Source organism: Poecilia formosa, unplaced genomic scaffold, assembly GCF_000485575.1.
Source record: "Poecilia formosa unplaced genomic scaffold, Poecilia_formosa-5.1.2 Scaffold290, whole genome shotgun sequence".
Classification (NCBI taxonomy): Eukaryota; Metazoa; Chordata; class Actinopteri; order Cyprinodontiformes; family Poeciliidae; genus Poecilia; species Poecilia formosa.
This window is the reverse complement of record NW_006800229.1, coordinates 435,214-450,698: the sequence shown is the minus strand read 5'-3', so window position 1 is coordinate 450,698 and position 15,485 is coordinate 435,214. Positions and strand designations below refer to the sequence as shown.

The 15,485-nt window shown below is 39.4% G+C and overlaps 1 protein-coding gene across 2 annotated transcripts in view; it reads left to right on the top strand.

The window, feature by feature from the left end:
- The window catches only part of enox2 (ecto-NOX disulfide-thiol exchanger 2), a 194,778-nt gene extending 186,920 nt beyond the window's left edge, over window positions 1-7,858 (top strand). Inside the window, exons 14-16 of one of the 2 annotated variants that reach the window (XM_007571927.2) lie at window positions 547-652; window positions 2,786-2,871; window positions 7,078-7,858. In XM_007571927.2, coding sequence (XP_007571989.1) covers window positions 547-652; window positions 2,786-2,871; window positions 7,078-7,209 — 324 coding nt within the window. In that variant the 3' untranslated portion in view covers window positions 7,210-7,858. The remainder of the gene's footprint in view (window positions 1-546; window positions 653-2,785; window positions 2,872-7,077) is intronic. The other variant, XM_007571932.2, reaches the window with a different exon arrangement.
- The last annotated feature ends 7,627 nt before the right edge of the window (window positions 7,859-15,485 follow it).

The following is a 15,485-nucleotide window of genomic DNA, read 5'->3' as shown; positions in this document are numbered from 1 at the left end:
GCAGCAGACAACTGACTTCATTGCAATCTCATAGATTTCAAGAACCTTTATGAGTTGGAACGGACATATTTTGTCAAATTAAGATGTGGAATGCTGCCAAAGAAGGCAAAATGATAAAAGTGACTCATGGTTTAGTTTAAGGATGAATAATCTCATGCATGATGGTTAGATTTTCTATTTTGCTTGGATTGTACATTATAAGTGTTTGATTATATGTGGAAAATGTTTAGAAATGATATTGGGAAATTATTGCTATAGAACATAAACTTGGCTCTTCTCAGTACCACTATTTGTGTTTATTTGATTATTTCAATGCATGGATAAGAAAACATATATTTAACTTGTGCACCACCCTAAAAAAAATACTTCCTTAAATAAAACTTGGGAAATTCAATACATATGATATTCATGATGACTAAATGTAAACTGTAGCCAGCTCCGTATTTCTGTAAGATTCTTAAGCCCTAATCCTATTTAATTTGTCTACATCAGCGACTGATGTCTGATTTATTCATGGGTTCTCTTTGTGTGTTTCCATGTTTGCAGGAAGCCACACTTTCAGCAGTGGTGTCCTGCAGTCAGGAGAAAAGAGGTCCCACAGAGAAAAACTCAACAAGTCCCATTCACTCGGAGAGGGAAGCCCTGCTAGTTGGTAAGCTGCCGCCACTTTCACATCAATGTCTTCATTCAGGCTCAATTTTCTGTGCAAACTGAAGCTCTGTGGGCTCTTTTTCACACTCATTATTTTACAGAGTCTTGTTTAAGCAGATTCGGTTTATTAGCTCCTTCAGTCGACAAAACAAATCTCAAAATTAAGGTTACTTATTCATATATTCTTTTTTTCTGATTAAAAAAACATCAAGACTGCTTCCAGTTTAGCTGGAACTTATTAAATTAATACCAATTGGGACTATTATCATTGTAGGCTTTCCTATAATAGAGAGTATTATCGAATAACGCTTCCATGCCCAGTTGTCTGTCCAGTGAGTTTTGGTGAGCAAATGCTTCTCTTTGTTCCACTCAGTTTAATCATCTCTGATCAATAGAGTGTCTCTCTGATGGTCATTATTTCATCATGCTTGTTTATTTACCCCAAGAAATCTATCTGTTAGTTAATGGAAGGTCAGTTAATAAATGTTTTGCTGTGCCCCCAAATCTATAAAGTCTGCTTTTCACAAATGTCTTTTTGAATGAGACGATAAAGATGAAACCAGACGTTTACAAACGCAGCTCGTGTAAAACGACACTAGCCGCGTTTCCGATGCAAATTACTGGAGAACTTTGTTGTAAAGTTTGGTCTGATATAACTATATAAGTGAGTGCACATTTACATTTTTCATTATTTATTAATAAAACCATGTAACATTTTTGTTTCACTTCACAATTATGCAGTTTTGTGTGTTGGTCTAACATATAAATTCCCAATAAAGGCGTTTGAGGGTCCAATGAAATATCTTCTGATGTTTCACTGGCAGCCCTTGTAGCTCAGTTTAACTCTGACATACAGAAGTGACTGTGACACATTAGACAGATGCGTGCCTTCCTAATTAAGTTCATTAAATTAATTGAGCCGTGCGCAGATCAAGGACAAGTAGAATTAACAGCCACTGTCTAAGCACATTTGTAAATTAGATATTTACATGTATTATTGTTAGCAAGGCAATTTGTGGAGGAAAAGTGAGCTATGAGGGGAAATAAAAACAAGCAGTGGGGAATAAAAACTTTGTTTATGCCTTTCAGAGAACACGCATTATCACCGCTTCACATTCCTACCACTAGACAAGTGTTAAAGTTTTGTGTTTGGAATAATTCTTGTCTCTGCTGCAGGCTTTGTTGTGTTGACAGAAAGCGTGGTGTCAGAGTGTAAGCTGCAGATGCTGCTCAATGCCTGGTTGAGTTTGCAGACTACAGGAGCCGAAGGACAAAAACAAGGAGGGACACCTGCAGTTTCTGTTAATTTATGAAAAAGGAAGGCACGAATTATTCACATTTTAATGCACCGACTTGAAGGGAGGATGAAACCCAGCTCACACAAACTGGAAGCTTTGTACAGTTGGAGAACAATTTTTCTTTATTGGCTTTTTCATGGCATACATGCAGAGCAAAGTTTTTTTTTTGTTGTTGTTGTTGTTGTTGTTGTTTTTTCCAGTGGGTAAATTGAGCCAAATATATCAGAGAGATTTGGACTTGTTGTTCTATCTGAGTGCCCCATTAAACTCCCATTCAGCTGAGCGGCTCCAGACGAGCGCGTTGTTTGTGCTCGAGTATTGATTGACCTCCCGCAGGTGACAAAAATGAAGTTGTGGTGCAGCATTTTGCCTCTTTAAAGCTTCAAGCGACGGTTGTGTTTTTGCTCAGCCAGAAGCCGGGCGTATTGAAGTGTGCCGCACAGCTACGTCGGTGGTTAGTGAGCGCAGACAGCGAGCTGGCTCTCCTCTGGTCTTCCTCTGCGAGCTGATGGCAGATGGTTTGTTTGTGCTGGGGGAGAGTGTGGCTTTGATCAGAGACAACAGCATCAAAGGCATCATTAAACTCTCTTTCTAATCTGGAGCGACAACATACAAGAGGCTTTTAACAGTAATGGGACTCTGGGAAGAAGTCGCTTAAAGCCGCTCCTCCACTCAGCCCAAGGAGACGGCGAAGAGTTGAGAAAAAAAGAAGGGGGGGAGAAAAAAAAAAAAAGAACGGTTGCTGCGAATGTCCTCTGGTAATTTGTCAATGTTTAATGGTTGAGTGAAGCTGGAAGTTAGCAGCTTTGCATGACTTATTATTTTTCTCTCCTCAGGGATCATCTCAACCTTCCTGCACGTCCACCCGTTTGGAGCCAGCATCGAGTACATCTGTTCCTACCTCCAGCGTTTGGACACCAAGGTAACGCTTTGAATCAAAGCTTTCCACTGAGGAGCGCTGGAACAGTGCTGCCCTTTGGTATAAATCTAGATTACATGCATTTATACAGACAGCGTGTTGGTCCGCCCTGCTGGGCTGACATATGGGCTTGGATATTCACTCAAACTTAATCCGAGCGGACCTCCCTAATGCTTTTTGCAGGCTGTTCCACAGAGGTGGATGGATTTACCAGAAGTTCCCTAAAACAGAATCGCTTTAAAGGACAGTTTGACGTCCTCACAGATGCACTCATTTGGCCCCCCCGCTGGGAGGTAAATGAGGGGACGACAAAAAAAATAACACACGTCATTAAATATTTAGTCCTCCGTTGAGAAATGTTCCTATGTTGATGTGATTTTGTTTTTCTAGAAATTAAAGGATTTAATCACACTCAACAACACTGAGCTAATTTAACAGAAGATATTAACAAAAAAATCATTTTGTTAAGGTTAGAACATCCTTAAGAGTTGAAGGTTTAAACAATTTAGTGGAAATAACTTCAGTGAGATAACCTGTTTCTGAAAATGCAAACGTTTAATATCTGCTGATGTAGCGCCGTAGCCCACTTATGTGAGCATTTTCATTTTTACATGTTTTAAATGGTTAAAATCGTCATAAACAAGCGCCAGTCTGGATGTTATACCTCCACTGCTGAGGATTTATTTACTTTTCTACAATCTGACAGCAATATGACTGCAGCTAAAGGTGCTGTTATTCACAGAACCTCAGTTCAACAAAAATCTGCAACTTTAATCATTTTTCTGACATGTACAGCCTGTTCCACATCTGGCTTTAATAAATGTTTTTCTTTGTTTTGTCTTTTGTTTTATTACGTAATTAGAAGCCTCTTAAAGATGGTGAATATTAACATAAAATAATTAAGGGTAGACATTTACACCTCCGTAAAAAAAAATAAAAAATAGCGTTTGCCTCCATGGAGCCAAACTTTAATGAAATGTTTACAGTCTGGATCAGTATTTCTCCAGGCGTTCTGAAAGTCTTTGAAAGTATTTCTTTAAACTTTTTTTTAAACCAGCACCTGAACTTTTTTTTTCTTGAAGCATCTTGACTTGTATTTTTCTCAAAGGGCAAATGGGTTTTCAGCAAGTCAGTCAAATCCTGACATTCATACCACAAGTTATAATAAGTTCAACAATCCACCAGCTTCAGAATCCAACAACTTCCTGTTTTATGACGCTTTGATTGCACCAACCAAAGCCAAGACAGGTTTTCACTTCCAAGCTCCTCATAATAAATAAGTATTGAGTTAAGGCCACCTTGGATTTAACAGAGAAGTAGGAAACACAATTTATTTCAACTTGTTTAATAAGTACAAAACATAAGTTCTATTTCGTAAAAGTCATGCTGTTTAGATACTGCTTAAGCTTAAAATTTGTTCTTTTAGTACACCCACTTGTAATATTTTTATTTGTTTTATTTTATATCCTGTTACATATCACATCTTACTTTGTATTGGTAAGGCAAGAAAAGTCCAAACCTTATTTAAACTTTATTTCTAACAGATGGAGACTGTGTGATGTACTTCACATTTTCCATTTGCAGTCAATTGTCAGTAAAAGTTTCTCCCTGAAAGACAAAACTAAAATCCTGTCTGTCTTAATTTTGCACCATTCTTTTGTTTTAGTTGTTCGTTGTATAAAATCAATGCAAGGGTTAAAAATGACCGACAAGCCTTTTGATTTGTTTTTAAATGATTGTGTTTAACTTGAATTAAATCCCAAATACTTTTTGTTCTGTAATTTTAGAGTAACTTTATCCTTTTGAGGACTTTGTTTCTGACTTTAATAATATTGAACACTTTTGCATCTTGCCATCGCTGCCTTATTGTGGGATTTTTCCTCATGCCAGACTATATTAAAACCGATCCATCAGTCTGTCACTGGGAGCCGAGCACCAACTCGGTGTTCTGACATTCGTTTTTGATGAAGTGCAGCCACATCGTCTCATCTTTCTGATGAGGCATTTCACTCCCATTATGACTCCTCTTTGGCACGTCGATTGAAGCTTTCAAATCACCACCTTTTAGCGTCGCCTCCAAAGTGTAGGACTAGCATTAGTCTCCATCTGTGTCGACAAAAGTATTATTTACCTCATCACTTAGATATTCAATTTGTCATCTTTAGAAACTTTTTCTTGTCTACTAGAGAAGTTGTTCTTGTCTGTATATTTTCATCACCAGCTTGACTCATTCTCACGTATACAGAGAGTGTGACGGTCCTCTCGTGCGTTTATTATTATTATTATTATTATTATTATTCCTCTACTTTATGTTCATGTGTTGGCTTGTGCACCCGCCCACGCTTTTCTGTCTGCGTGCGTCTGATTTCTTTTTTTTTCTTGTGCATCTGTTGTTTCCACGCTGACTCTCCGCCACACACACCGTGCAGCCCACAGAGTTTTGTCAATATCCTTGGCTAGACTCCCCAACTGCAAGCTCAGTCCTCTACGCTTATCTACTGGCTCCACACACACACCGCTCCATTGTAAAATGGCAATCTTGTTTGCATGGTGGACCTTTATGTGTCACAGCACGAACACTCACAGATTAATTCAAAAATGCCGCAGGTTGATCGTAGATCCTCAAACTGTTCATTTTGACGTGATCATGTGGGATTTCAATTGGCCGGCTGATCCTCGCCCCACTCATGTCAGAGGTGGGTTTATAAGAGCTGATGTGGTGGAGTCAGAGAAGAAAGCATGAATGTAGGAGCTGCTCAAGGGATGACACATGGAGGTGAAAAGTTTTATTTCACAGCAGTTTGATCATTTTCTCGGCAGAAAATGTTTTTGTGTGATAAATGTTTTCTGAAAACACAGTGGTGTTATCACACTACTAAAACATCAAAACTGATATAAAAAAATACTAAATCACAGCAACATTTTTTGAAGGATCTTTTTTGCTCTCATTAACAGCAAAAAATATGATAAGTTACAAAAAAAATAGGGAACACTTCGGGCCTTGTTTATAAAATATGATCTAAACATAGCACTTCCTTGTTTGGTTAAACAGTGGACAAGCTAACACTTGTCCACTGTTAGCACCAATGTTAAAAACTTTACAGTAATATTTTTTATGTTATAAATGTGGCTCTTACTGTACTGCACCACTGCTGATACAGGAGATTTACCGACCTTTTTAAGCTGCTCTCTAACATTAGTGTAACATGTAGTGTTAGCATATAGCACTAGCACAGCTAGCATGTAGCATCCTTCGACATCTCCTTATTTCTTGTCTTTTTGCTTCAGAGGGAAAGCATCTGTCAACGCTGTTGTGTTTGTCTTGTTGACTAAAACGCCAACACTCTATAAGTATGAACAATCCTCTTCTTTTCATAACTTTTGCCTCCTTTTAATGGGGCTTGTATCCCGTTAGAGGACAAAATGTAACAAAAATCCATGACATCATTTAGTCCTCCTTTGTAATAAGAGTATGTCATGATGCCACAAGATTTTCTAAATCTCATAGATTGTGAGGTTATCAAAGCCTTCAGGTCAACCTGGGATAGTCATCAAGTTTAGGATTTCAGCATGGTGGGTCGTGTTTTATTGTCCATTGGCATTTAACTGGATGTCGATCAAAATGACACCTACAATTTTCTGTCAAATATATTTTTGCACAAGTTGTTTTAGCTTGTGGTCAAAGATGCTTTTGTTGCTCTTTGGGATGAATAGCTGCCCACGTCTTAGATGAAAGTAAAACTTACAATAGCAGGGGTTGAAATAAATAAAATAGACTGACAATTACACTTCACAAAATCTTTCCAAGTGTTTTTTGTTTTCTAGTTTCTAGTGAAAATATCTTACTACACTTGACATAAGACAAAACTAACTTCCAAGTAACTTATCAGCAATACATAGGAGCTTATTTTAAGTAAATATTTCCATAATATTGATGAAAATCTCAATATCTCTGGCAGATTATTTTGCTTGTAAGACATTTTCCCCATGTTATAAGTGAAATTATCTGCAAGTGGAACTAGCACTTTTTCTATTAATATCAAGGAATTATTGACTTAAAACAAGCTGCTGTCTTACTGAAAAGTTGCCTGTCTTTTTTTACATGCACTAGAAATTGGACCAAAAATACTTGCTAATGTTTTGTGTTTTTGCAGTTGAACAGAAAGCACCCTTGACATATGTGGACTTGTCGTCTCTCTGTGTCTGCAGATTAACCCCAGTGAGGTGGAGGCTCTTCTTTCCCGGCTGCCCTGCACCTTCAGGCAGGAGTTGACTGGCGTCGGAGCGAGTTTGGAGAAACGCTGGAACTTCTGCGGCTTTGAGGGCATCAAGAGCACTTAGGCTCCGCAGGTGACACTTCTGGGGCTTCGAGAAGACGACAGGCAACACAGACTTTGTAGCAATGTGAAAGATACAGTATCTAGCTCACAAGTATCAAAGACTCGGTACTGAACCCTGACTGTACAAGGGACACAGAGGACTGATCTCAGATCAAGCGGGAATGTTACATGAGCACTTCAGGGACTGTGTAGGTGGCAGAGACTTTAAACATCATCGCTGTTGAGACCAAGCACCCATGATGGAGTCCTCAGAAGCTTGATCTCTGAGTTCCTGTGCATCTGCAAAATATTTTTAGACATGATGACTCCCTGGGAGTCGCAGAGGAGCACCAGTTTCTACCGTCACTGGATCATCACGTAGTTTTGCCCACAGGAGCAGAGCGCGGTGCGTTCGGAGCCGACACGTGACTCTGTAAGGTATCAGGTCTACAGGGCTAATCCAGGAGGAGATGAGGGTGTGTCCTCCCAACCCGTCGACCTCCTTCTCTTCTCTTTTTGCTGTTGCCGGTTTGTAACATAGATCAAAAACGAATATATTTCTTCATTTTCTGTAAAGGCTGTCAGCAGTTGCATAGACTCATTTGTTGTAATACACTGTAAATGCTTGGATGATATTTTTGAATATAAAAGACATTTGAATATCAAGAAAATAGCAAAGTGTCTGTATTTTTGTGCATCTGGCTAGCAGGTAGAGGGTTTGAGTGACTGATTTGCACAAGACAAGTAAGCTACCTCTGAGTTTGTGCTCATTCTTGCTTGAAGAGCTGTGTTTTTTTTCTCGTTTCCTTTATCTATCAGGAGCTGTACTCAGAGCTGGGTTTAGAAGCTTACATAAGGGCATTTGTGTCTTTCAGAAGCCAATTAAGCCCGTCTGTCAGCCTGGCGAAAGGCAGAACGTTCGCATCACACTTAAGTGGGAAGCACACCTAGGGGATCGTGTTAATGATGTTTAATTGGAGAGGCAGTTGGTGTGTGTGCTTTCTGGCACCGAGTGAACAGCAAACTGTATTGTTTGTGTACTGTGCCTGCATCCGTGTATTAAATGGTTCTGCAGCGCTTTACGGAGTGGGGGAAGTCGTCTTCTGCACCTCCAGCAGATAGAGAGCTCACCAGCACCAGGACCGGAGGTTCCCCCCTCACCGAAAACCCAGTCGAGCGTTCTTAATGCGCCGCCGCTGGGCCGTGGGGCGGCACGCTCTCTTCCCCGATTGCTCTGAGGAAACAAAGATTTATTATAATGTGTGATTTGCTCTCATTTAGCCTCCTCAGACTCCTGCAGTCACTGCTTTTGAAAAATTAGCGCCTCTGCATACTATTCTTGTAGCTCAATGTAATGTTTTAAAAAGAAGGCCATCACTTGCCATGTGGACAAGCTATTTAATTGTTTAGGATGCCCATTGGCTGGACTTTACACCCAGCTGCTCTTCCTGGTGTCCATCATTAAAAACACACAACATAACGTAGAAATATTTCAATGATAGATGACAGATTTAACTTGCATATCAGTAAATTTAACCATTCCAGTTAAAACTATGTTGCTCCTAGAAAGCTTTTCAACTTCTTTTTAACTTTGCGTGAACATTGCGTCATGTTATAATGTTATTCCCTTATCAAAAACATACGTGGAGTGTCACCTTGATTCCTTCATGCATGTTTGAGAAATTATTTATTTTGTCATGGCAATCATTCAGCTGCGCACAACGCCTTGTTGGACGCAGCTCCTTCTCATCGCTGCAGTTTCAGCTCCTTCAGACTAGCCTCCAGCAATTAGCAAACATCTTGTGGAACTACCAATTTTCTGAGTTCATTATATGAATTACTAAATGTTGTTAAAGGGTGAATAGAGGAGTGGCAAAGTGATGAATTCCTGAAGGTGGACTTTTAGAAAGAACAGGAGCTCTTAAAGAGACAGAGGCCCAATTTCAAGGCATTAAATTGCAAAGTAAAATTTCCTTAAAATCATATTTTATATAACATTTTTATAATAACTGTGAACTTAGTTTTATCACAATATTTTGAGGTGCTATTGTGGTAACAATAAAAGTGACTGTAAAAACTTTTGTTTATTTTTTTAGGTACCTGTGTGACAAACAAACACTCCTATTTGCAACATGTTTCTTTAAGACATGAGTCATGTAAGGACGTGTTGTTTGTATCTCTACACTGAACATAATAACTGCATTTAAAAATAACAATCCTGACAAGAGACCTTTTTATTAAAAATGCACATTTATTGTGAAAATTATTAAAAATGATCATAAGAAATGTATCACGATAAATTATACTCAATACGATAAACGCCCACCGTAATCAGCTCATGTGGGAGAATATGTAGGAATGGACAACTATTATACATGCACTCAATAAATCTGGACCTTATTGATGTGTAGAAATACAAAAAAAAAAAAAAACCTTTTGAATGAGGCATAAGGAGCCACGTTTAATCTTTTTCCATGTACCATGTAGGGGACACAGCAAACAGCCTCTACATGGAGGCCAAAAATTATTAGTTGGTTCTGGGTTTGAAGTGGTTCAGCATGGACTTAGCATGTTGTCGCGAGTTTTTTTCTGTATTCCTATAACCATCCAGTTTATAGGTGGATGGTTTCCTCCATGTTACTCTGTGATGGACTGGTGACCTGTCCAGGTTTCTCGCCCTGTTAGCCAGCCAGCCGTTCCCCGAGCTAAACGTTGCAGAAAACCTTGACAATTATTCATCACTGAAATCCCAGTGAGACACGCTGAATATGGTTGAGTCATGTTAAATGTAAAAATGTATGAAGGCTTTTGGATGGTGTCGTATGTGCAAAAAAAAAAAAAAACCTCCAACTTTCTCTTTTTCACATAAGCTGTGCTGCAGTTATTTGTTGTAATGATGTTACTGAAGGATGTGGAGGTTTATGTCCACATTTCTCCCGTTTCTATCTCCCTGACAGAGCATTTGGGATTGTGCGAGATGTTGCCTGTGCACCGCTACGCTTCCTCTCCACGCTGTATGAGCCGAGCTCAGAACACCCCCCAATGACAAACTCCAGCACACCTCACACCGACCTCCTCCTTCCCCGACGCGCTTTACCTTTCTGCTCTCACTGACACAAACAAAACACCTATACTGCGCTTTCGTGTCTTTCAAAAGCTGCTTTTCTGTGCAGAGTTTCCTCCCAACTGAGCTGCCATCCCCACGCGCCGATAGACTCGGGGCGTTCACAGTTTATCTCCTTTACAGCTGTCTGTGACGGGAGCATGAAGACACAAACATGTTTGTGATCGTGCTTTAGGTTCTCCGGCATCACACGAGGAGGTAAACAAAGACTAATTAAATTCATCGGCAGTCCCCGGTGAGCGCCCCTCTCCATTTGCTGTTGCCTTCTCATTACTGTGACACAGTCAGGAGTCTCCTCGTTAATTCAATTCAAGGTGTATGCAAGCAAACGGAGGCAGATCACCTCCCCAGCAGTGATTATGCCGGAGGAGGACTCTTTCCTTGTAAAAGTGCTGTGAGGGATAGAGGATGTCCTCAGGCATCTGCTGGTGTTAAACTTGAATAACCTCTGCTCCCCAAAACCCACATTTCAGGTTATTTATTGTTTTAGACGCAGATTTCCAGGAGTTTTTGCTACTTTTTTTCCTCACAAACCACAACCACAAACTTACATGTATTTTGTTGAACTTTTAGGTGATGGACCTTAATAAAGTTAATTATTGTGAAGTGATACTTAGTTGTTTACTTTGTTTTTGTGAATGTAAATCTAAAAATATAAATTGTGGCCTGATGCTGTACGTTACAGCCCCTTAAGCTCTTCTGTAGAACCTCCTATCACTGCAAACGCAGCTGCAGGTCATTTGGGATATTTCTGTTCCACCTTTACAAGTCGGCTTACTGAAATCTTCATAATTGCCCTGTAGCTCAGTCGGATTCTTTAATCTAAACCACCTCCCAAAATTCAATTCAAAAATACTTTGTTTATCCCAAAGGGAAATTAAATGTTGTCATAACTCATATCATCCAAGTAGCTTCAATGAGTCATTGTGGGTGGTGATCTCCAGTAACAGTCAGTCTTGTAATGAATCAGAAGAAGCCTCTGACTGAAGCCTGTTGCTGTGTGACAGTTTCATGACTGTAATGACGTGCTTACAACTCAATATCTGGGCAGCAGAGATGATTGCAGTCATATCTCATGGATGACATAATCTTTTGTTGAGAAACGTGGCTAATCCGCTTCCTTTGCTTTTGCTGCCCTTCTTTAAATCTGTGTCTGGTTGTTTGGTTAGAAAGTCGAGCAGAAAGACGTTGAAGTCTGGGATTTAATTCTTGCCGACTGATCGATGGAAGAGATGGCTTGAACTTCATTGTTCTGCATCCATGAAATCTTGAGTAAAAAATTTGAAGAGGGTCCTAAAGTAAAAAGGTAAAGGTAAAAAGGAATAATTGTCTAAACACGTAGCGCTTCAACAACAAACAACAAATCAGAACAAAGATGCTGCAACAATAATCAATGTTTATAAATGTCTTCTCAAAGAATCTGTTCATAGCTCTGTATATATTAACTCTGATCAGTTTTTCTGTCCCTCCTTACAGAGAGTATGGTGCAACCATGTGTGTTTAGGTTGATGTGCAGTGTTAACTTTTCTCCATATCTTGCTTGTAGGCCAACAAGTTCAGTTTCTGTCTTAACTGACCAGAGCAACAACTTGATACATGTCAAACTGCAAACAAGGCTTCCTTTATGCCCCTTTTCTTCCATAAAGCCCAGATTTGTGGCCTGCATTCCTACCTGCTGGTCTGTCTAATTCACGGTTACGTGCTGTTTTATGTTGATCAACCGCATAAAATCCCAGTGTGAAAGAGTTATGCTTGCTTCGTGTTGCAGACGGATTGAGTTTGATGTATGACAGGTCCATTTGGGTGAAATCTTAATACTCCAGCTACACTTAATTACTTTTTTTCCTGCTCACGACGGCTACTTAATTATGATCGCGGCGCCTCTTGAGTGAGCAGATGATATGGGACGCCGTCTTTGTATTCACTGCGTATGTGGCCCAGAACAAGACAAACAAAGACCCCGGGAAGAGGATTAAGAGAACATAGAGGGGCTTCACCTCTAAGCTTGTCCACATTAAATTCACAGGTTCACAGTTGAGGAGTTTGAACACATTAAGCACCATCTCCCTGCCCACTCTGCTGCTTTGGCTGTCAACAGATAAATCAATGAAAGTGGCTCAAACTGCTCCGTGACAGGAAGTGATGAGTCAACAGCTCCTCCTGTTGAGCTCAACAGCAACTGCACTCACTTCTGAGCTGTTTCAGACCAGGACCAGGTATGATTCACACTGAGAGGAGGGATGTCCCAAGCATGCTAATCCGGGTCTCTTATACATTTTATTATCCTGCAAGCTGCTAAAGCTCATCTTGTTTCCACCTCCACGACCACTTGAAGCAACATCTGCTTGTCTTTTCTTTACATATCGCTCCTATATGGCTGAAAAACTGCAGAGTTTTAGCACAAATATATGTGGATGGTGTTGGAGTAATCGCTCTAGACTGTTCTCCAGGGTGTCTGGGGTTTTAAGCTGCAGATTTCAGTGGAGCATGTCGTGCTATGCATCCTTCATTTCTCTGTCTGCCTCCTTCCTTTCCTCCCACTGTAACCTAAATGGATCCCCATACAAAGCAGGCAGGAGCTGAAAGCACACCGTGAATGCCCATAAGGTATTTGCACCCGCTTAGCAGGCTCCCTGTAACATTAAATGCCTCCCTGCAGGTGAGAAGAATTGTATGAGTTAAGTAACATTTGCCAGAAAATCTTCCATTATACATCAATACTTTCATTGAATTCCTCCAGAAACGGTGTATGATTTAAACAGCGAGGTCCTTCACTTACTGAAGCCGGCGGGTTTGATTGGTGCTTGATCTGAATGTCAACGCAGTGTGACTCAAGCCAGCATAGGTGGGGAAGGGGCCGTCGCTCCTAACGAGTGTCACGCTGTTGTGAACAGAGGGGACCTTCAGCAGAAAGGAACTGACACCAATTATCTGCACAGGTAAAGGTTCATTTAAATTTGTGTGTCTAAATTTGCCAATCAACCGGGTGTGGACAGTTTGGTACTTTTACATAGCTGAAGAAGAAGAACTGCCCTAACCTGAGAAACATTTAAATGTGGAAATTTAATTAAATTAAATTAAATTTCTAAATTTAATTTCTAAATTTCTAAATTTCTAAATTTCTAATTTTTTTTTTAAATTAAATTTAAATTTCTTGCTCCTTTGACATTTCTACTGAAATGCAGGAAGCATCTTCCGTTTAGCAAGAATAAAATACTCTGATGGGGTGAAGTGGTTGTGAGATTTTCATCAAGCTTCTGTTTAACTGCAAACAAGTGGCAGCTTTCAGTTTCACCAGGTGTGTTTAGGTTGATGGCAGCAAAGAGCAGCTGGTAGATTTTAGTTGTGATTAAGCATTCAGTCTTATAAAAGCAGGTTATGCCTTCCAGATAAATGAGGAAAGATCTCAGTGTGTCTTGCAAAGACAACTTTACAAATTTCCGCCTGTTGCAACCACTGTAATCTCTGTTTTTGGTATTTTATGTGGCAGACCGAAGTTGAAGAATGATGGTTTTTAATATATTTTAGACATAAAAATCTAATGTGGTGGATATTTCTATTCATCCCCGTTTACTCTGGGAACCTAAAATAAAATCAATATATTTATTTTCTTTCAGCATTCACCTAATTAGTGAATATAGTACCCTCATGTGCTTTCCACACTTTATAACCACAGTGAACATCTGCTCTGTGAAGGATGTAGGTTTGTTGGAGGACAAGAAACGTAGCAGACAGATCAGATGATAAACTTCTGGAGAAGTTCAAAGCAACATTTAAACATTTCACATTTCTCCAAACAATTCAAATATGTCATGATGATGTCAAAATTCAAAAGAGCATTCAGTGTCTAGATGTCCAAATTTGGAAGAGGCATACATTTAAATATTTGCTTCTGCAATTGCAATAAAAGATTCTTCAAGGAAGTTTTGTCTCCATAAAGCAGAATACAAATGCATGCCACACTTTCCAGATATATCCAAAATCTGAAAACGTAAATGGGAACGACTACTTTTGCTAAGCAAGTTTCAGAGATTTTACAAGCTGATGTGAGACCTTTAGCACTGTTGTCTGTTAATCTTTTGTAGATGGCAAGATAAAAAAAGATGTATTTCCATAAGAATTGAACACGACTATCAAATGTTTGTATTATTTTATATAAATAAAGTATGCAGAAATAAAGACTGACCATTAGCCTGTGAGACCTCTTCTTTAGGACATCGTGTCATGCTTGGTGTGTTCGGTATTCTCTCTCTCTTTTTGAGGATATGAAGGATATTTGAGAGCCTAAATCTCTTCCCAGCCGCGCTGATGATTCCTGGGGGTGAGAAGCAGGTTAGGCACGTCTGGATGACACTAAAAATGACAAGTGAAACACGCCGGAGGAGAAGCACTTTTCTCCCCGCTGTTTGGATTAATTACATCATATCTGTGATGTATAAGTGCCTTTGTCAGTCAAACTTATTGAGATGTATTAAGGCGTCGTTGCATTTATCATACATTAAGCCTCTGTAAGGATCTAATTATCTTTTATTGTAAATATGAAGGTGTTTTCGTTTTGACTCCGAAAGTAGCTGCAAACACCTGTCAGGCAGTGAAGGCTGTAGACTGAATTAATCAATACATCAGGAATCCTGTCTGGCATATAAATAATGTATTTCAAATATTATTTAGCTGAGGAGTCGTCATTTTTAGCGAGGGAGTTCGGAAAAACGCCAAATGCACCGAGTTTCTTTGTTAGGGAAAAGGAGATTAAATTTATTATGTGTAAATTGTTTCCCTGTGATTCTCATTTTAAAGTTAATCATAAATCATTAATCTTTTTTTTTTTTCAGAAAGTTCCTCTCCACTGGAGTAGCTGACAGAATTACCTAATATTAAATGTGGAATTACCATATTATGCCCTTTTGAATCAGTTAATTTGAATCTCATGCAGGATGTTTTTTAAAGCACGTCCCAGATTGCCAGCTGAGCTGCAGCTGCTGTCCGCATTTGTTTTTTTCTGTTCCCTGTTCAGTGTCACATTCAGAATGACATTGCAGTCATGCTGCTGCACACCTCCTCAAATCAGCAAGGTCTGTTCTGAGATATGAAATGCCATTTCCTCATTATTCTATTTTTTTTATATACTTTTGTGTCTAAATTGATTTATTTGTTTTCGTGACCTTTTTAAACAT